Source organism: Myxine glutinosa, chromosome 6 (assembly GCF_964187855.1).
Source record: "Myxine glutinosa chromosome 6, kmMyxGlut1.1, whole genome shotgun sequence".
NCBI lineage: Eukaryota > Metazoa > Chordata > Myxini > Myxiniformes > Myxinidae > Myxine > Myxine glutinosa.
This window is the reverse complement of record NC_136266.1, coordinates 96,291,749-96,309,538: the sequence shown is the minus strand read 5'-3', so window position 1 is coordinate 96,309,538 and position 17,790 is coordinate 96,291,749. Positions and strand designations below refer to the sequence as shown.

Below are 17,790 nucleotides of genomic sequence, written 5' to 3'. Positions count from 1 at the left end.
CACACCTCGTCGAAGTCCCCACGCACTACATGCACATCTCCGGCAAGGCCTTTGAGGTAGTCAAAGCTCTCCTTGGTGCAAAGATTTCCCGTGCACAGTATGTGCTGGATCTTTCCCGGCACGAGCAGCTTCTTGAACTTTTCTGGCAGCGAGTTGCTGCGATGCGGGATATGCAGGTCCCCCAACACGAGCACCAGCTGCACATGTTTAGACAAGTTAGGGTGGTGAGTGGAGGCCGGAGGGAGGTGGAGGGAGGTGGGGGGAGGGGGGTTTCAGGTTCAAGGTAAGCAGAGTAGTAAGAGAGGTGGGAGCGGAGGGGGACAAGGGGTGGTGTGGGATTGTGAGAAATTAAAAGAGCATCTCATACGCAAAGTGACAGGTAATAATGCTCGTTGGAGCAAATGGCAAAAAAGGAAATTAAAGAGCATTCACTGATTCAGAACAGAACAAATTCGCCCGAAACCCCACCCATCGTCATATGACATTGCTCTAACCGTTCCTGCTATGAATCCCAATACTAAGAGCAGCAATAACAACACGTTTTGAATATACATTGGAAACAAGAAATACTTATTCTGATTCACTGCAGTTACCATCTTTTACTTCAACCGACAGAAGGAAAGATTAACAAGCAGCAACACCCAGAGAGTAACCCATTCGCTGAGTGGTTAAACCGCTGCGATTGATTAACCAATCGTAGACGGGTTTATTAGTATGGTGTTTCTTCTTCCTCTATCTCTTCGTGTTTTTATATAAACATAAACGCCTAAACGTCTCTTATTGAAAAACTACTCAAGTTTTCGTAATCGTTATGTTTAAAAATGAATTATCAAAATATATTTTTGTATGGCTTCGAAGAACATTACTCAAATAAACGCTTACTACTTTGGTATTAAAGGGAGTTTGACAGGACAAAATGGTACCGCAGTGGCTTTTTTCAGGTTCAACTTTTACCTAATTACGTCGATTTACTTCTTTAGTTTTAAAACTTGATTTATTACATAATGTGTAATTGCGAGACTATTTTGGTGCGGTGTATATTACGCGATTTAACTCCTGCTGTTCTATTTCCTACAAAAAAGTAATTTCCACACAAGGTGTCATTGAAAACATGTGATATTACGCAATAATTATAAACTAGTAATATAATAATTATTATTGTAGTACAGATACTATTAATAGTTATTAAATGTAAACGGTATAATGCGGTGTATATTTAGATCTGTAGCTGCGCCTTGCATTATTAAATGTAAAGGAGTGTAAACTAATAATAAAGATGATTCTGTCAGTGCGACTAATCACCAAAAATAATCAAAAGCACACGTTGAATGTAGTACAATTCCTTTGCAATATCATGCCGTGTGTGTGACGCGGACGGCGGACGCCTCTATCGATTGCGTCACCAGAATCTTGAATGCGGAGACGCGTCACGTGCCTTTTTTCCTCAACAATCAAAACATCTCAAATATTGACACAATTTTAAAATAGACTTTATCTCTTTATTATTCCCTTGACATCTTTGTTTCTGAATTGAAAAATCATTCTTTTTTGCATATAGACGCTGCTGCGTCAACCCTTTCGGTAATTACACGCAGTTCGATCCCGTCCTTTTCGGACAATGTCGGATGTTTTCAATCCCTTTCCTTAATTATACGCACTCGATGATTTTTCATTCTGGTAGATTTAATTTTTTTCACTTATGAAATACATCTCTTGAAAGCAAATAAGTTATTTATGAGCGGTGTATATTTGGAATCACTGTTTACTCTATTAACCCGTGAATGACCAAAAAAAACATTTTTCCGCTTTATGCATGCGAAAGAAATCCGAAAAAACATGGAAAGCGTCAAAGATATCTGATAAAGTTTTTTATTCTGTTGAAATATCCCAAGGAATCCATTTCCTGTGGTATGCAAAAAAGAAAAAGAAGGCAAAAATATATAGGTCCTAGGCTCTCGACAAAGTCATGTGTACATCCCGAGTTCGTACTGAGGTAATATTTCTTATCCTTGTAATTGAAGACATATTTGTGTCCTCCAATTCCACTTCAGCAAACGTTTCGGAGCATGGGAATGTGACTAACCTGATGAGCTCGATAAAGGCCGGTAAGTTGTTCGGTTGCTATGGTTACCGCTTCCTTTTGTTACTTGTGTTGCATTTGTGACTTTTACTCCATCACTCACTGTACTCACTCGTGTAGTATCATGTTGTTGTGTATTCCGGGGGTTCATGGGATATCAGATAGATAATTGAATTGATTTTAACAAGCTCACGCGTCATGAAATTAATGCGGAGGACTATATATTCACCGATTAAACAAGAAGCTCAATTACGGGTTTATATTGAGATCAACGAACGTCATTTTGAAGTGGGACATCACGATGGTGGGGGTGGTGGTGATGGTTGTTTGTTGTTGATTTTTGAAATGTGCACCCATTGGTCGGATTGCTGCCGAGCCCGCTTGACTCCACCCATCATGTCATCCAGACAAAATAATATGGGCGCCATCTTGTTTTTCTGGTGGGCCTAAGGCATCAGGCCTGTACTCCTTTGCTGATTATACACTGCCCAGCTTTGTTCCATCAGATTTCCATCGTCTTTGTTTGGGTCGAGTGTTACTCACGATGAGGGACCCCGAAATCATATGTCAAATAAAAATTATGAAGGTTTAATCGATCCCATAAGCAAATACGGTACGCGCCTCTAAAAAAATAGCGTTACATTATTTTTGAACGGCCCCATATTGGGGTAAAACAATCCGTGACGGTGTGATAAATCAGCTTTTTCTGATGTAACTGTGGCGAAGGGTAACATGGATAAGAGGTGTCAAGTTCAACTTTTAATCGCGCATTAAATGTGTTTTCCCCAATCTCGCTGTTCATCTTTTAGGAGTGCTTTAAATGCATGGTTCACCTTCGGCCCATTACCGGATTTTGTTTCAGGTTGTGACCACAGTGTAGTCATTCTTGTTAAGTGCTGAGCATCAAGCAAGGAGGCAGCACGTGCCATTTTTAGCTTATCTGGAATTGGAATTCTGTAAATTCCTTCCAAATGTTATTTTCCAGACCCATCAGTTAGAATGCTACCAAATTTGGGTGACAACATTAGGACAGGGTACTGATGTTAAATTGTGGAGACCATGCCGATCACATGACCAAACGTGTGTCAAAATGGTGGCCTTAATAAATTTTTGGGAATGAATGTGAATTGGGATGCCCTCTGGAGGATTCTCGGTCTTCTTGGGGTGCCACCAAAAACTGATCAATCTGATTTCTGAACTCTACTGTGGTATTGGAGAGTGTTGTGAGGTGTATTGGCTCAATCTCTGACTTATTTCAAGTTGTTACTGGAGTTTATCAGGGGTGTGTACCGGCTCCCACACTTTTCAGCGCTTGCATGGAATGGATTCTGGGAAGATGTCGGAGAGATCTAGCTGCAGTGCATCATTTGGGAATGTCAAGATCTCTGACCCTGATTTCGCAGATGATAGTCATCTTTGCAGAGCCTCTGGATATCCTTATGGGGGCTCTCAAGGGTGGTGGATCAGGAGTTGGAGCCACTGGGATTAATGGTCTCCTGGGACAAAACTAATATCCAGGCTTTTAATGACATCTTGGATGCTGCCATCTTGGCTGTTCCTGTCTGTGGTGAGGATGTTGAGGTCACAGTGAGATTCATGTACCTTGGCAGTGATATTCAATTCTCCGCATGTTGTGAGCCAGCGGTCGATAGACGGGCCTGGGGAGTCGTGGATTAATTGGATCATGGGGTGTGGCGTTGTTGGCAACTTATGCAGGACGAATGTCCGAGTTTTTAAGTCCTTTAAGCAAGCTTCCAGTCTTGTTCTGCAGATGTGAGACTTGGACTCTCACGAAGGATCCGAGACAAAGACTTAACTCCTTCAGTATCAGGTCTCTTCGGATAATCCTTGGCTATTGCCTGTCAGACTTTGTGTCCAACAAGCGTTTGCTGAGCGAGACTCAGATGAGATTTGTTACCTGTAAAGTCCGTGATTGTCAGCTGCGGCTGTATGGACATATGGCTGGTTTTCCTTACGCTTATCCTGCTCACCAGATTATCTCAGCGAGGGTGCCTCATGAGTGGACAAGGCCAACGGGATGACCACATGCTTCGTGGTTGCAGCAGGTTGATCAGCATCTCAAGGATAGGGGGATAGCCGGATAGGCCAGACATTTGCCTGGGGGGTGGCCAGACGGATGCCCCTGGAGTACTGGCGGTAACTGGACGTGGTGACGTGCTGCCCCAGTGCATACTCCCATACTTGACCTTAACAAAGCACAAATTCCTTCTCTGACTGATTGCTAGTAAGGCAGTGTCAAACCACCCGGCATAACCAAATCACCCATCATAACCAAACAAGCCATCACAGCCAAACCACCCATCATAACCAAACCACCCATCATAACCAAACCACCCATCATAACCAAACCACCCATCATAACCAAACCACCCATCATAACCAAACCACCCATCATAACCAAACCACCCATCATAACCAAACCACCCATCATAACCAAACCACCCATCATAACCAAACCACCCATCACAACCAAACCACCCATCATAACCAAACCACCCATCATAACCAAACAAGCCATCACAGCCAAACCACCCATCATAACCAAACCACCCATCATAACCAAATCACCCATCATAACCAAACCAGCCGGCATAACCAAACCAGCCGGCATAACCAAACCACCCATCATAACCAAACCACCCATCATAACCAAACCACCCATCATAACCAAACCACCCATCATAACCAAACCACCCATCATAACCAAACCACCCATCATAACCAAACCACCCATCATAACCAAACCACCCATCATAACCAAACCACCCATCATAACCAAACCACCCATCATAACCAAACCACCCATCATAACCAAACCACCCATCATAACCAAACAAGCCATCACAGCCAAACCACCCATCATAACCAAACCACCCATCATAACCAAACCACCCATCATAACCAAACCACCCATCATAACCAAATCACCCATCATAACCAAACCAGCCGGCATAACCAAACCACCCATCATAACCAAATCACCCATCATAACCAAACCAGCCGGCATAACCAAACCACCCATCATAACCAAACCAGCCGGCATAACCAAACCACCCATCATAACCAAATCACCCATCATAACCAAACCAGCCGGCATAACCAAACCACCCATCATAACCAAACAAGCCATCATAACCAAACCAGCCGGCATAACCAAATCACCCATCATAACCAAACCAGCCGGCATAACCAAATCACCCATCATAACCAAACCAGCCGGCATAACCAAACCACCCATCATAACCAAATCACCCATCATAACCAAACCAGCCGGCATAACCAAATCACCCATCATAACCAAACAAACCATCATAACCAAACCAGCCGGCATAACCAAATCACCCATCATAACCAAACCAGCCGGCATAACCAAATCACCCATCATAACCAAACCAGCCGGCATAACCAAATCACCCATCATAACCAAATCACCCATCATAACCAAACCAGCCGGCATAACCAAATCACCCATCATAACCAAACAAGCCATCACAGCCAAACCACCCATCATAACCAAACCACCCATCATAACCAAACCACCCATCATAACCAAACCACCCATCATAACCAAACAAGCCATCACAGCCAAACCACCCATCATAACCAAACCACCCATCATAACCAAACCACCCATCATAACCAAATCACCCATCATAACCAAACCAGCCGGCATAACCAAACCACCCATCATAACCAAATCACCCATCATAACCAAACCAGCCGGCATAACCAAACCACCCATCATAACCAAACCACCCATCATAACCAAACCAGCCGGCATAACCAAATCACCCATCATAACCAAACAAGCCATCACAGCCAAACCACCCATCATGACCAAACCACCCATCATAACCAAACCACCCAGCATAACCAAACCACCCATCATAACCAAACCACCCAGCATAACCAAACCACCCATCATAACCAAACCACCCAGCATAACCAAACCACCCATCATAACCAAACCACCCATCATAACCAAACCACCCAGCATAACCAAACCACCCATCATAACCAAACCACCCAGCATAACCAAACCACCCATCATAACCAAACCACCCAGCATAACCAAACCAGCCGGCATAACCAAATCACCCATCATAACCAAACAAGCCATCACAGCCAAACCACCCATCATGACCAAACCACCCATCATGACCAAACCACCCAGCATAACCAAACCACCCATCATAACCAAACCACCCAGCATAACCAAACCACCCATCATAACCAAACCACCCAGCATAACCAAACCACCCAGCATAACCAAACCACCCATCATAACCAAACCACGCAGCATAACCAAACCACCCATCATAACCAAACCACCCATCATAACCAAACCACCCAGCATAACCAAACCACCCATCATAACCAAACCACCCAGCATAACCAAACCACCCATCATGACCAAACCACTCTGTATTGTTGAGATGCTCTGTATGGAGTATGGTCCGTTAATGATGATGATGATGATGATGGTGATGGTGATGGTGATGATGATGGTGATGAAAAGTGGACTAATTTTGAGTGTCCACACCCATTGCAGGCAGTGGCCCTTGCACCTGTGATCTCCACACAAACTTGTGTGACATCCATTGTTGCTGTGACCCAGACTGCTCCAGTCGGGATATTTTGGTGTTTTCCAGCTGCTCTACAAATAACACGCAGTGAGACCACGTTTTTCCTTCTCGTACCGTTGTTATTCACTCCTCCATTTCAATGATACTTCAACCCCTCCCCATGCACATCCTGTTCCTTACACTGACTGCCTTCTCATTGGCCTCCTTAATCGATTTTTCCTATTCTGATAACTAGAAAAAAACTTTAAAACCTTAGAACCTCAAGTACCTCTGTTTTCATCTTTAATGATATCACATCCCCCCACACCCTTACAAACTAGGCTTACATCCCCTGACATGCCATTGTAAAAGTTCCATGTCCACCATGCCAGCCATCGACACCCCCGGGCTTAACTTATTGTGAGGAACATGGCAGAACAAGGAAGCCAAAGGTTCAAGCAGGGCAGCTGAATTCAGATTCTATGGGTAAATGAGTTTATATCCAGCCTTAGTTTTGCAGACAATTGCTTTACATCATGGACTGCACTTCTTGAAAGAACAAAAGTAATGCTGCTACTTTTATCACATTCACTGTTTCTCTCATTAATAAACTATTGGAAAATGATTCTTGCACGCCACCGAGGAATATAGTAGCCGGCGAAGCCGGTGTTGTGAATGAACGCGTACGTATTATGTTGAAAATCCAGATTTTGCTGGATCCTTTGAGAATTCCAAGCTTTGACGCACCAAATCGCTCTATGGAGGCCGCCATCTTGCGGATGCGGAAGTATGCATAAAAACTTGAGAAAAAGTTCAATAGGAGTTTGTTTCACCCGTCTTTGTTTGATTCACAATCTTATGCACATCTAATTTGTAATTAAAATACTTTAAGACCAACCTCGTTCCCCGGGCCCTGGTTATCTTCAACGAAAATCGTCACCAAACACCGGAACCAATGAGATTCGAGCATTTGAAAAATATTTCAAAAAAGCTGATTACCGCGTTTCGGAGGCTGAAAACGGCGTCAAATATTCTAAAATTGATGAAGAATTATTTTTTAGAAATCTCGTGGCCGGAAATATCCGAAGTTGAGACGGAATTCACCGAATTAATCAAGAAGGAAATTTTAGAAATTTTAATCTCATCCAGAATGCAAATGGTGTCATTTTGAACTCGGTACGGCACCTACTACACCTACCTACTACCAACTACCTAACCTACTGATGCCATAGTGATGGGTAAAATAGTGGCAAGGGGTTTTGGCTTCGCCGGCTCATTGCGGCTTTGCAGTAGGGTACTAGTAGCCGGTGAAGCCGGTGTTGTGAATGAACGCATACGTATTATGTTGAAAAGCCAGATTTTGCTGGATCCATTGAGAATTTCGAAGCTTTGACGCACCAAATCGCTCAATGGAGGCCGCCATCTTGCGGATGCGGAAGTATGCATAACAAATTGAAAAAAGTTCAATAGGAGTTTGTTTCACCCGTCTTTTTTTGATTCACAATCTTATGCCCCTCTAATTTGTAATTAAAATACTTTAAGACCAACCTCGTTCCCCGGGCCCACACGGGCCCTGGTTATCTTCAACGAAAATCGTCACCAATTACCGGAACCAATGAGATTCGAGCATTTGAAAAAGTATTTCAAAAAAGCTTTTTACCACATTTCGGATGCTGAAAACGGCGTCAAATACTCTAAAATTGACGAAGAATTCTTTTTTAGAAATCTCGCGGCCATAGGGGAAAGTTTTTCACGGCCGGAAATATCCGAAGTTGAGACGGAATTCACCGAATTAATCAAGAAGGAAATTTTAGAAATTTTAATCTCATCCAGAATGCAAATGGTGTCATTTTGAACTAGGTACGGTACCTACTACACCTACCTACTACCAACTACCTAACCTACTGATGCCATAGTGATGGGTAAAATAGTGGCAAGAGGCTTTGGCTTCGCCGGCTCATTGCGGCTTTGCAGTCGGGTACTAGTAGCCGGCGAAGCCAGTGTTGTGAATGAACGCGTACGTATTATGTTGAAAAACCAGATTTTGCTGGATCCGATGAAAATTCCAAGCATGGATGCACCAAATCACTCAATGGAGGCCGACATTTTGCGGATGCGGAAGTATGCATAAAAAATTGCGAAAAAGTTCAATAAGAGTTTGTTTCACCCGTCTTTGTTTGATTCAAAATCTTATGCACCTCTAATTTGTAATTAAAATACTTCAAGACCAACCTCGTTTCCCGGGCCCGCATTGGCCCTGGTTATCGTCAATGAAAATCGTCACCAAACACCGGAACCAATGAGATTCGAGCATTTGAAAAAATATTCCAAAAACCAAATCACTCAATGGAGGCCGCCATCTTGCGGATGCAGAAGTATGCATTAAAAAAATTGAGAAAAAGTTCAATAGGAGTTTGTTTCGCCCGTCTTTGTTTGATTCACAATCTTATGCACCTCTAATTTGTAATTAAAATACTTTAAGACCAACCTCGTTCCCCGGGCCCTGGTTATCTTCAACGAAAATCGTCACCAAACACCAGAACCAATGAGATTCGAGCATCTGAAAAGATATTTCAAAAAAGCTTATTTCCGCATTTCAGAGGCTGAAAACGGCGTCAAATATTCTAAAATTGACGAAGAATTATTTTTTAGAAATCTCGCGGCCGTAGGGGATAGTTTTTCACGGCTCGAAATATCCGAAGTTGAGACGAAATTCACCAAATTAATCAAGAAGAAAATTTTATAAATTTAAATCTCATCCAGAATGCAAATGGTGTCATTTTGAACTCGGTACGGCACCTACTACACCTACCTACTACCAACTTGCTGAATGCCTCAACTCTGTGTTTGCCTCTAAATCTTGTGTCCCAAACCCATCCCTCTCTGTACCCACCATACCCAGTCGTACCCTGCTGCTCCTGGACTCCGTGTCCTTTCCTCCTGACAAGGTGGAAAAGTTTCTGTCAACCCTCGACTCTGATTCTGCAACTGGACCCGACGGCATCAGCCCACGGGTCCTAAAATCCTGCTCTGCTGCTCTATCTCACCCTCTCTCTGTTCTCTTCACCCTCTCTTTTGCTCAAGGTCAACTGCCATCTGCTTGGAAATCAGCCAACATCACCGCTTTGCACAAAAAAGGTGCAAAAACAGATCCTAGCAACTACAGACCAATCAGCCTTCTCCCAATTATCAGCAAAGTCATGGAATCCATCATTGCTTCTGATATGAAATCTTTCCTCTTCTCCAATGGCTTGATCTCTGATCATCAATTTGGTTTCAGACCAGGTCACTCTACTCTGGACATGCTGCTTCTGCTGTCTCAACAATGGATGGAGGTCCTCAATGCCAAACAGGAAATTAGAGCTGTCTCCCTCGACATATCACGTGCCTTCGACACGGTCTGGCACCCCGCTCTGCTCACCAAACTCTCCTCCTTTGGTATCCATGGAAATCTCCACGCATGGCTGGCGGACTTCCTCTCTAGTCGTCGTCAACGTGTGGCCCTGAATGGGTTTCTCTCATCTCCTCTTCCTGTTCAGGCTGGAGTTCCCCAAGGCAGTGTTCTGGGCCCCGTGCTTTTTCTGGTCTTCATCAATGATCTCTCTGACTCTCTCGAAAATCCTCTCTATCTCTTTGCTGATGACTCCACTCTCTGCCGCTCCATTGCTCTTCCCTCAGATCGGCAGTCTGCTGCCTCCTCACTCTCTGAAGACCTGGACAAAATCACAGACTGGTCAAACAAGTGGAACATGTCTTTCAATCCTGACAAATCTCACACTCTTACTATGTCTCTCCGAAAAGATCGACTGGACAACCCTCCCATCTACTTTCTCAACAATCCTCTCCAAGAAGTTCTGTCGCTCAAGATTTTGGGTCTCACTATCTGCCATGATCTTTCTTGGGAAAACCACATTTCCAAGCTGGCCTCCAAAGCCAGTCGCCGACTGGGCATCCTCCGTCGTGCGAAGTCCTTCCTCGGCACACCTGAGCTCCTCACCACATACAAGGCTTTCATCCGCAGCTCAATGGAATACTGTTCTCCCCTATGGGCTGGTGCTCCTGCCTCACACCTAGCTCAGCTTCACGCTGTTGAAACCAAAGCTTTCAGAATTATTGGAATCTCCCGCGATGAAGCTATCTCTGAGGGCCTTTCACTCACTCACCGCAGGCAGGTAGGTGGTCTTTCTGTCTTCTACCGACTCCTCTCCGGCCTTGCACCCCCAGCTCTCTCTGTGCTCTGTCCCCCAAATATTCCTACAGGTCGCACAAGATCTGCCAGCAACCCTCTGATGGTTAAACTGCCGAAATCTCGGCTCTCCGCTCACCTTCACTCTTTCATTCCTCTTTTCTCCCGCCTCTGGAACAAACTCCCTCACTCCCTTCAATCCCACTCCTCCCTCCAGGTCTTTAAAACAGCTGTTCACCACCATCTCTTATCTTCCCCCATCCAAAACCTTGATCTTTTCTACCCCCGCTAATTCACCCCAGATCCACCTTGTTTGAAATTCCAACTTCTTTCCTGGAAGTCCTGGCAGTGTCCATATGTTTTATACCTCTCCCACTGCCCCCTTCCCACGCCCCCCCCCCCCCCAAAGCCCTCGCCCTCTCTCAGATCTCTCGATGTCTCCATGTCTCTCGGTCCCTGCTCTCAAATGTTGTGTTTGTGTCCTTCCCCCTCTCTCCCCATCTTGTCTACCGCTCCCTATGTTATATGTTTTATGTGTCGGTTTGTCTTTCTGTGTGATTAATGTTCGCTCTTTCACGAGCCTCGATATTGTATACAAAACAAAACAAAACAAAACAAAAAAAAAAAAAAAAAAAAAAAAAAAAAAAAAAAAAAAAAAAAAAAAAAAAAAAAAACTACCTAACCTACTGATGCCAGAGTGATGGGTAAAATAGTGGCAAGAGGCTTTGGCTTCGCCGGCTCATTGCGACTTTGCAGTCGGGTACTAGTATTGTGCTTACTAGGGCATGCCCGTACTATATATAAGCTAGGACGTGCCCGTACGTGGGTGCCCGCCCGTTCCTTGCCAAAAAAAAAAAAAAAAAAAAATTTGTGTAGGGGTGTGTGTGTGTAAACATCCTAGGGCGTGCCCGTACGTGGGTGCAAAAAAACATGCGTGCAAACAACAACAACAAAAAAAAACTTTGAAACCACGTGGCAGTAACGACCACAGAACCCCCCCCCCCCTCTATTTACATGAATGGTTTGGTCCATTCGCAACGACCACAGAACCCCCCCCCTCTATTTACATGCAATGGTTTGGTCCAAAGCGAACGGCTTGCAGTGTTTGGTAAAGAAATCGCCATAGCTCTAGTCTAGTAGGAAGACTAGGTCCCCCTGCACCCCCCGGAGATATACTTCTAATCAGTGTTTCTAGATTGGAAAAAATGTGTAGAAAATGACTAGCTATGGCCCCAAGCTGAAAAAATGTCCCACATACCATTTTTATGCAAATTACTGCTGCCATTATCAAAAAAACGATTTTTGACATATCTCAGCCAATATTGCAGATAATTGAAAAATGAAGGTGTCTAGACCCATGTTTTGAAGGGCATAGATCATGATAGAACTATTCATAACATGATTACATGTGTCTATGGTATACTAGTATGCATATTAATGCTGTAATTACAAAATAATCAGTTTTACAAATGATAAGGATACGTTAATACTGCAGATAACTTAACATGGTACATAAGGGGTCTAAACCCAGGTATTTTCAAGGTTAAATGTCAACAAGATGCTCCTGAGTCTTGCATAGGGGCGGGACATTGGCAGTAACATTGGTACCACTCAACTTTTCTTCCCACCATTGACTTTGTATTGCGAGAGATTTTCACTTGCTTATTTAAAGGTTTCTCACCCAGCCCACGTAAAATCTACCAACTCCTGCTGTTAACTCCCAAACATATTTTTTTATGTTATCCAATCACAGTGCAGAAATGACAGACTAGAGATCCAAATTAGTGCTGCTATAGCTGCCATTTTACATTTCCATCCATGTAACATGCGCGCTCGCGCGCTCGTATCAATTGGTAATGTCGCGCGCTCGTATCAATTGGTAACGTTGATGTTATTGAATACCTCAGTTGAAAGTTCAGTCTTCCATTCCATCTGTGTGTTGTTCTTGGTATTCATCCTCCAATCTAGCCAGGTAAGATGCTAACTATAATGTTACTCACACTCTTGACTTCAGTTTCTGCATGAAATCATAAACAGGCAGAATAACAGCTGAGCCAGCTAGCACCATGTTAGCTAACGTTAAAGCTAGCCTCATCTATGTACAGTATGTTCCTAATGTCGGTGTAACTTAAACTTTTGTTAATGCCAAACATGAGACATATCTGTTGACTTCTGTATATGAATTGAACCAGAAAGAGGCACGACAGCTGAGCTAGCTACAGTAACTTAGCACAATGTTTCATTGGCCTAGATAGCTAACGTTAGTGTGGAAGAATTTAGATGTTTTAGCTATTAGCACTTTTGATGCCACTAAACATGGTTTAGTCAGCTAAAAAGTACCCTAGTGTAGAACATGACTCAGAACCTCTGTTACCTCACTGAAAACTCAGAGCCTCCTTTCACAGGCACTTTTAACATCATTCGTGATTTCTTATTTGTCATTTAACAGTGATGGTAGACATCGACAGCAAGCATGCCCAAAAGAAAACGGAGTGTAGAACCTGCAGCCCAAAGCTCTCCTCCTACATGCATCCTTCATGTACCATCCATGTCTGATCATGGGGATTTCACGCCCCTCCGTAAAATTAAAGGATCTGCTTCAGAAAAACTGCAACTGCTTCAAAAGATCCGGGATAGACGTCTCAACCAACCGCATGACTCCCCATGTCGTATGCAATCAGTATGTGATCAGATCCCGGCAACTCTTCCTGATGACCTAGAAAGAGTAGGATATCACAGCAAGTGTTATAAGCACTTTGTCCGCCACTTTCATCGTCTGGGAGATGATACAGAACCAGGGCCATCAACCTCATCATGGCATCACTCTCCTCGTAAACCAGGAGGTTCTGCTGAACCCATCTTCCCGCCAGAGTGTATATTTTGTGAGAAAGTTGAGACCAAAGATGCTCATCGCAATACTGAGAGGCCTACAACCTTCCCATCCTTTAAAAACAAAGAAAATGCATGGGAGCAAATCGAAACACGGGCTGAGAAAATGGGTCTCTATCGACTCCATCGAAAGGTGAAAAACAAAGACCTCTTTGCATGTGAGGCCAAACACCATCCGTCATGTTTTAAAGCTTTCCGCACAGCATTCTACAACTATGAGCGTGCGATTCACAGAGCCGAAGCACCAAAGGAGCAGGCTTGCATGTCAGCCGCCCATGAAAAGGCATTCAACTCAGTACTGGAACACATTCAAACCCAGGTCATCCAGCAGAATAAAGTTCTACAGCTTTCTTCCTTGCGCTTGCTCTATGTCGAGGAACTGAAACTGAATGGATATGAGAACTCAAATTATCGGTCAGAGAAACTACTGAAACGCCTACAGAATGACCCAATCAAGGAGCATATCCACTTCACGAAGGTTGATCATGACAAATGTGATGTCATTTCTTTCTGGCTTGTGCACAGCTCAAACATAACAGTTTCCAATGCTCTCGCACGAGCATTCACACTCGGAAGCACAAACAAGAACCAAAATGTTGCCCTCCAACTTCGCCAGGGTATTCTACAGGCTTTCAGAGAGTGTAAAGACCAACCATGGCCACCAACAGCTGAAGACATGGAGCTCAATCCTGAAGACATCCTACCTCCAGACCTTGTCCGCTTTCTCAGCGTGCTAATGACTGGCAAGGAGGGCATCGAGACAGAAAAGGTGAAGCGTCTGGTCTTCTCCATTGGACAAGATCTGTGCCGTGCAGTGTCAGATGGAAAATGGAAGTTACCAAAGCACATTCTCCTCTGTGTGACTGTAAGGCACCTGTTCCGAAGCAAACAGCTCACCACAATACTACACAGGCTTGGACACTCTGAGAGCTACGATTTCGCCTTGGAGTTGGAAACTGCTCTCGCCAAGGTCCTGGATGAAGTCTCAACTTATCGTACACCACAAATTGTGACAGGAGAGGGCAACCTTGTATTCCACTGTGAGTGGGACAACTTGAATAAAACCACTACCAGTGTGCACGGCAGCAACATTGTAAACAGTGCTGGAGGAATCATGGTGCAGGAGGTCAAGCCCGGGTTCGAGAGCAGCAAGGACCGAATGCTACCTACCATCAATAGGTCACAACAGCGTAGCCTGAAGGTCGACACACCAAAAACTCTCCCACCCTTGCACTTTACTCGCGTTGGCCCGAAGTTCCCTGAAGGCTCATCATTCACACCGCCAGCAGAGAATGACACAGTCTATGCCACTACGATGCAAGAGTACTACATCTGGCTCTTCATCAGATACATCGGAAGCTGTGGCCTGCAGCCTGTGCCTGGGCTAGGGGGTTTCACCTCTGCAACTGGTTCTCCCCCACCCAGCAAATCAACAGTCGACTACTGCACGCCTATCCACCAACCGATCACAGACAACGCAGTTGTTCGTGAGCTACTGAAGCGTTCCGAGGCAGCAACTGCTGAGGTGGGTCAGAGATGGGTCCTGAATACATTTGATCTGGGTGTCTGCATGAAAGCCCTTCCCATCATCTGGCGCTGGCCAAATGAATTTGCTAGTCATGTAGTAACGATTGGACCCTTCCACACATCCATGAACTACATCGGGATGCTCACTGGACACAAGATGCGTGGTTCTGGATATGCAGAGATTCTCTTTGAGGCACAACTAGTAACAAGTGGATCTCTCAAAGGTGTTCTCAGTGGAAAGGCCTACGCTAATGATGATGATGTTTATCTAAAACAAGCAAGAGAAGAGTGGTCACATTGAGTGCTAGGACTATTTTGACAGTTGTAATATTTAGAAAAATAAAACTTTGTGTTAACGTCTGTGTAGACGGACCTTAATATGAGTCTATTATTTCGTAAAACTGTGATTATTTTGTAAATAAAGCACTAATTAGCATACTAGTATACCATAGACACATGTAATCATGTTATGAATAGTTCTATCATGATCTATGCCCTTCAAAACATGGGTCTAGACACCTTCATTTTTCAATTATCTGCAATATTGGCTGAGATATGTCAAAAATCGTTTTTTTGATAATGGCAGCAGTAATTTGCATAAAAATGGTATGTGGGACATTTTTTCAGCTTGGGGCCATAGCTAGTCATTTTCTACACATTTTTTCCAATCTAGAAACACTGATTAGAAGTATATCTCCGGGGGGTGCAGGGGGACCTAGTCTTCCTACTAGACTACTCGGTAAGTACTTGTCCGATTAATATGAAACCTTGAAAAGGCACATCCTCGGGTCCCCAGCAATATACCTGGCAAGTTTAAAGTATATCGGACCCGTGGTTGTCGAGAAACAGCGGTCATAGACAACAAACGTACAGTACAAACGTACAAACAAACAAACACACAGAGATTACTGGAATTATAGATAGGATGGGAGTCGCATTGACATCTAAGCTGTGCAGCAACAGCTGTTTCACTGTTGGGGTCCAAGTGGCTGTTTGTAAGATATTGTGACCAGCAAAGCTGTCAATGCTTCATCTACTATATAAGAGAGATGTCTATCTGTCTGTCGCCATTTTTCTCAGAGATGGCTGAACGGATCTTCGTCAAACTTTCAGAGGTTCATCAGTGAGTGCCTGGGAGTGTTTTAGGCAAAAAAAATTTTTGAAAAAAACAAAGTTCATTTTGTTGGAGTTAAAAAAAAAACGCTCGATAGTGTCGAAGCCTTTTTAAATGAATGACAGTATATACAAGTACACATTCGCATAAGTAAATACAAAACAATTACCAGACATTTGAATACAAATAAATCAAACAATTCCGGAAGTGTACGAATTTGGTAGTATGGCATCTTCTTCTTCCTGATCGGCATCACACTTAACTTGGAAACGTGAGCCACATTCACTCAGAAACGTGGGTCACATTCACTCAGAAACGTGAGCCACTCCCCTTCCTCTCCTACCTCCCTCCTCCCCTCCCTCTTCCCCCCTCCCCTCCTTCCCCCACCCTTCCCCCCTCCCCCTCCTTCCCCACCCTTCCCCCCTCCCCCTCCTTCCCCCACCCTTCCCCCTTCCTTCCCCCACCCTTCCCCCTTCCTTCCCCCTTCCTTCCCCCCCTCCTTCCCTCCTCCCCTTCCCCCTCCCCTCCCCTCTGCCTCCCTTTCCCCCCTCCCCTCCCCTTCCCTCCCGTCCCCTCCACTTCCCACCCCTCCCTTCCCCCTCCTCCTCCCACCCTCCCCTCCCCTCCCCATCCCCCCACCCCATCCCCTCCCCCTCCCCCGTTCCCCTCCCCCGCCTGGCAACGCCGGGTACTTCTGCTAGTATCCAATACAGTGTGGTTGGGCTATGCAAGTCATGTGCTCAGATGCTAAATACCGATTGGAGAGATGGAGACACAACGCAAAATCACTCAGCAACTCAAGTCCTCTGGATTGGTTTTCCATTTTGGAGATGCCCAGCCCAGTAATAGATCTTGAGATTCAGGTAATCATTCTTATCAAATTGCATACCCAGGTAATCATTCTTATTATTGCCTTTACAGTATGGGGTGGGTGGGAAAGGAAGGAAGTAGAAGTGGGTGGAGGGATAGGGAGGAGCAGTGCCTTAAGGTCAATCTTCTGAGTTGGCTCCGATGAAGGCCACTCTCGGGCTGGCAGCATGACCTCGACTAGAGGTGTATGCACACCTGCATCTGAGCCATCTAGCCTGGGTTTGAATCTTGGCCCATCCACAAACTCTCACTCCTCGATGCTGTTTAATTTAAAGCTCTCGACATCATTGGCATCTTCCACAAATAACTATAGGTATTTTCTTCTTATCAGAGAAAGGTTGGTGGCCTTGAAGGAGCGGCGCTCCTGCTGAGACGGACGAAGTGACGGACAAGACACAAACTCGTCCGAGAAGATGTTTATTGTATAATCATCTCGGGAACTCTGAAAACCGTTTATCGGGTTCGCATATATATATCCAAACCAAAAAGCATACATCAGAACCAAAGCCCCGCCTCTCAGGCGAGGCACGCTTTGGTG

The 17,790-nt window shown here is 44.5% G+C and overlaps 2 protein-coding genes across 5 annotated transcripts in view; one reads left to right on the top strand and one right to left on the bottom strand.

Annotated features, from left to right (window-relative positions):
• The window catches only part of VPS29 (VPS29 retromer complex component), a 22,875-nt gene extending 22,187 nt beyond the window's left edge, over positions 1-688 (bottom strand). Inside the window, exons 1-2 of the mRNA XM_068120562.2 lie at positions 594-688; positions 6-197 (exon numbers count right to left, since the gene is read on the bottom strand). Of these exons, the coding sequence (XP_067976663.1) occupies positions 6-197; positions 594-596 (195 nt within the window). The 5' untranslated portion in view covers positions 597-688. The remainder of the gene's footprint in view (positions 1-5; positions 198-593) is intronic.
• A 1,210-nt stretch (positions 689-1,898) lies between these two features.
• LOC137430057 (tectonic-3) overlaps positions 1,899-17,790 on the top strand; it is a 62,017-nt gene continuing 46,125 nt past the window's right edge. The window contains exons 1-2 of one of the 4 annotated variants that reach the window (XM_078780168.1): positions 1,899-2,105; positions 6,654-6,774. In XM_078780168.1, the coding sequence (XP_078636294.1) occupies positions 1,967-2,105; positions 6,654-6,774 (260 nt within the window). In that variant the 5' untranslated portion in view covers positions 1,899-1,966. Of the gene's footprint in view, positions 2,106-6,653; positions 6,775-17,153; positions 17,246-17,790 lie in introns of those variants that run through there. The other 3 variants (XM_078780171.1, XM_078780170.1, XM_078780172.1) reach the window with 3 other exon arrangements.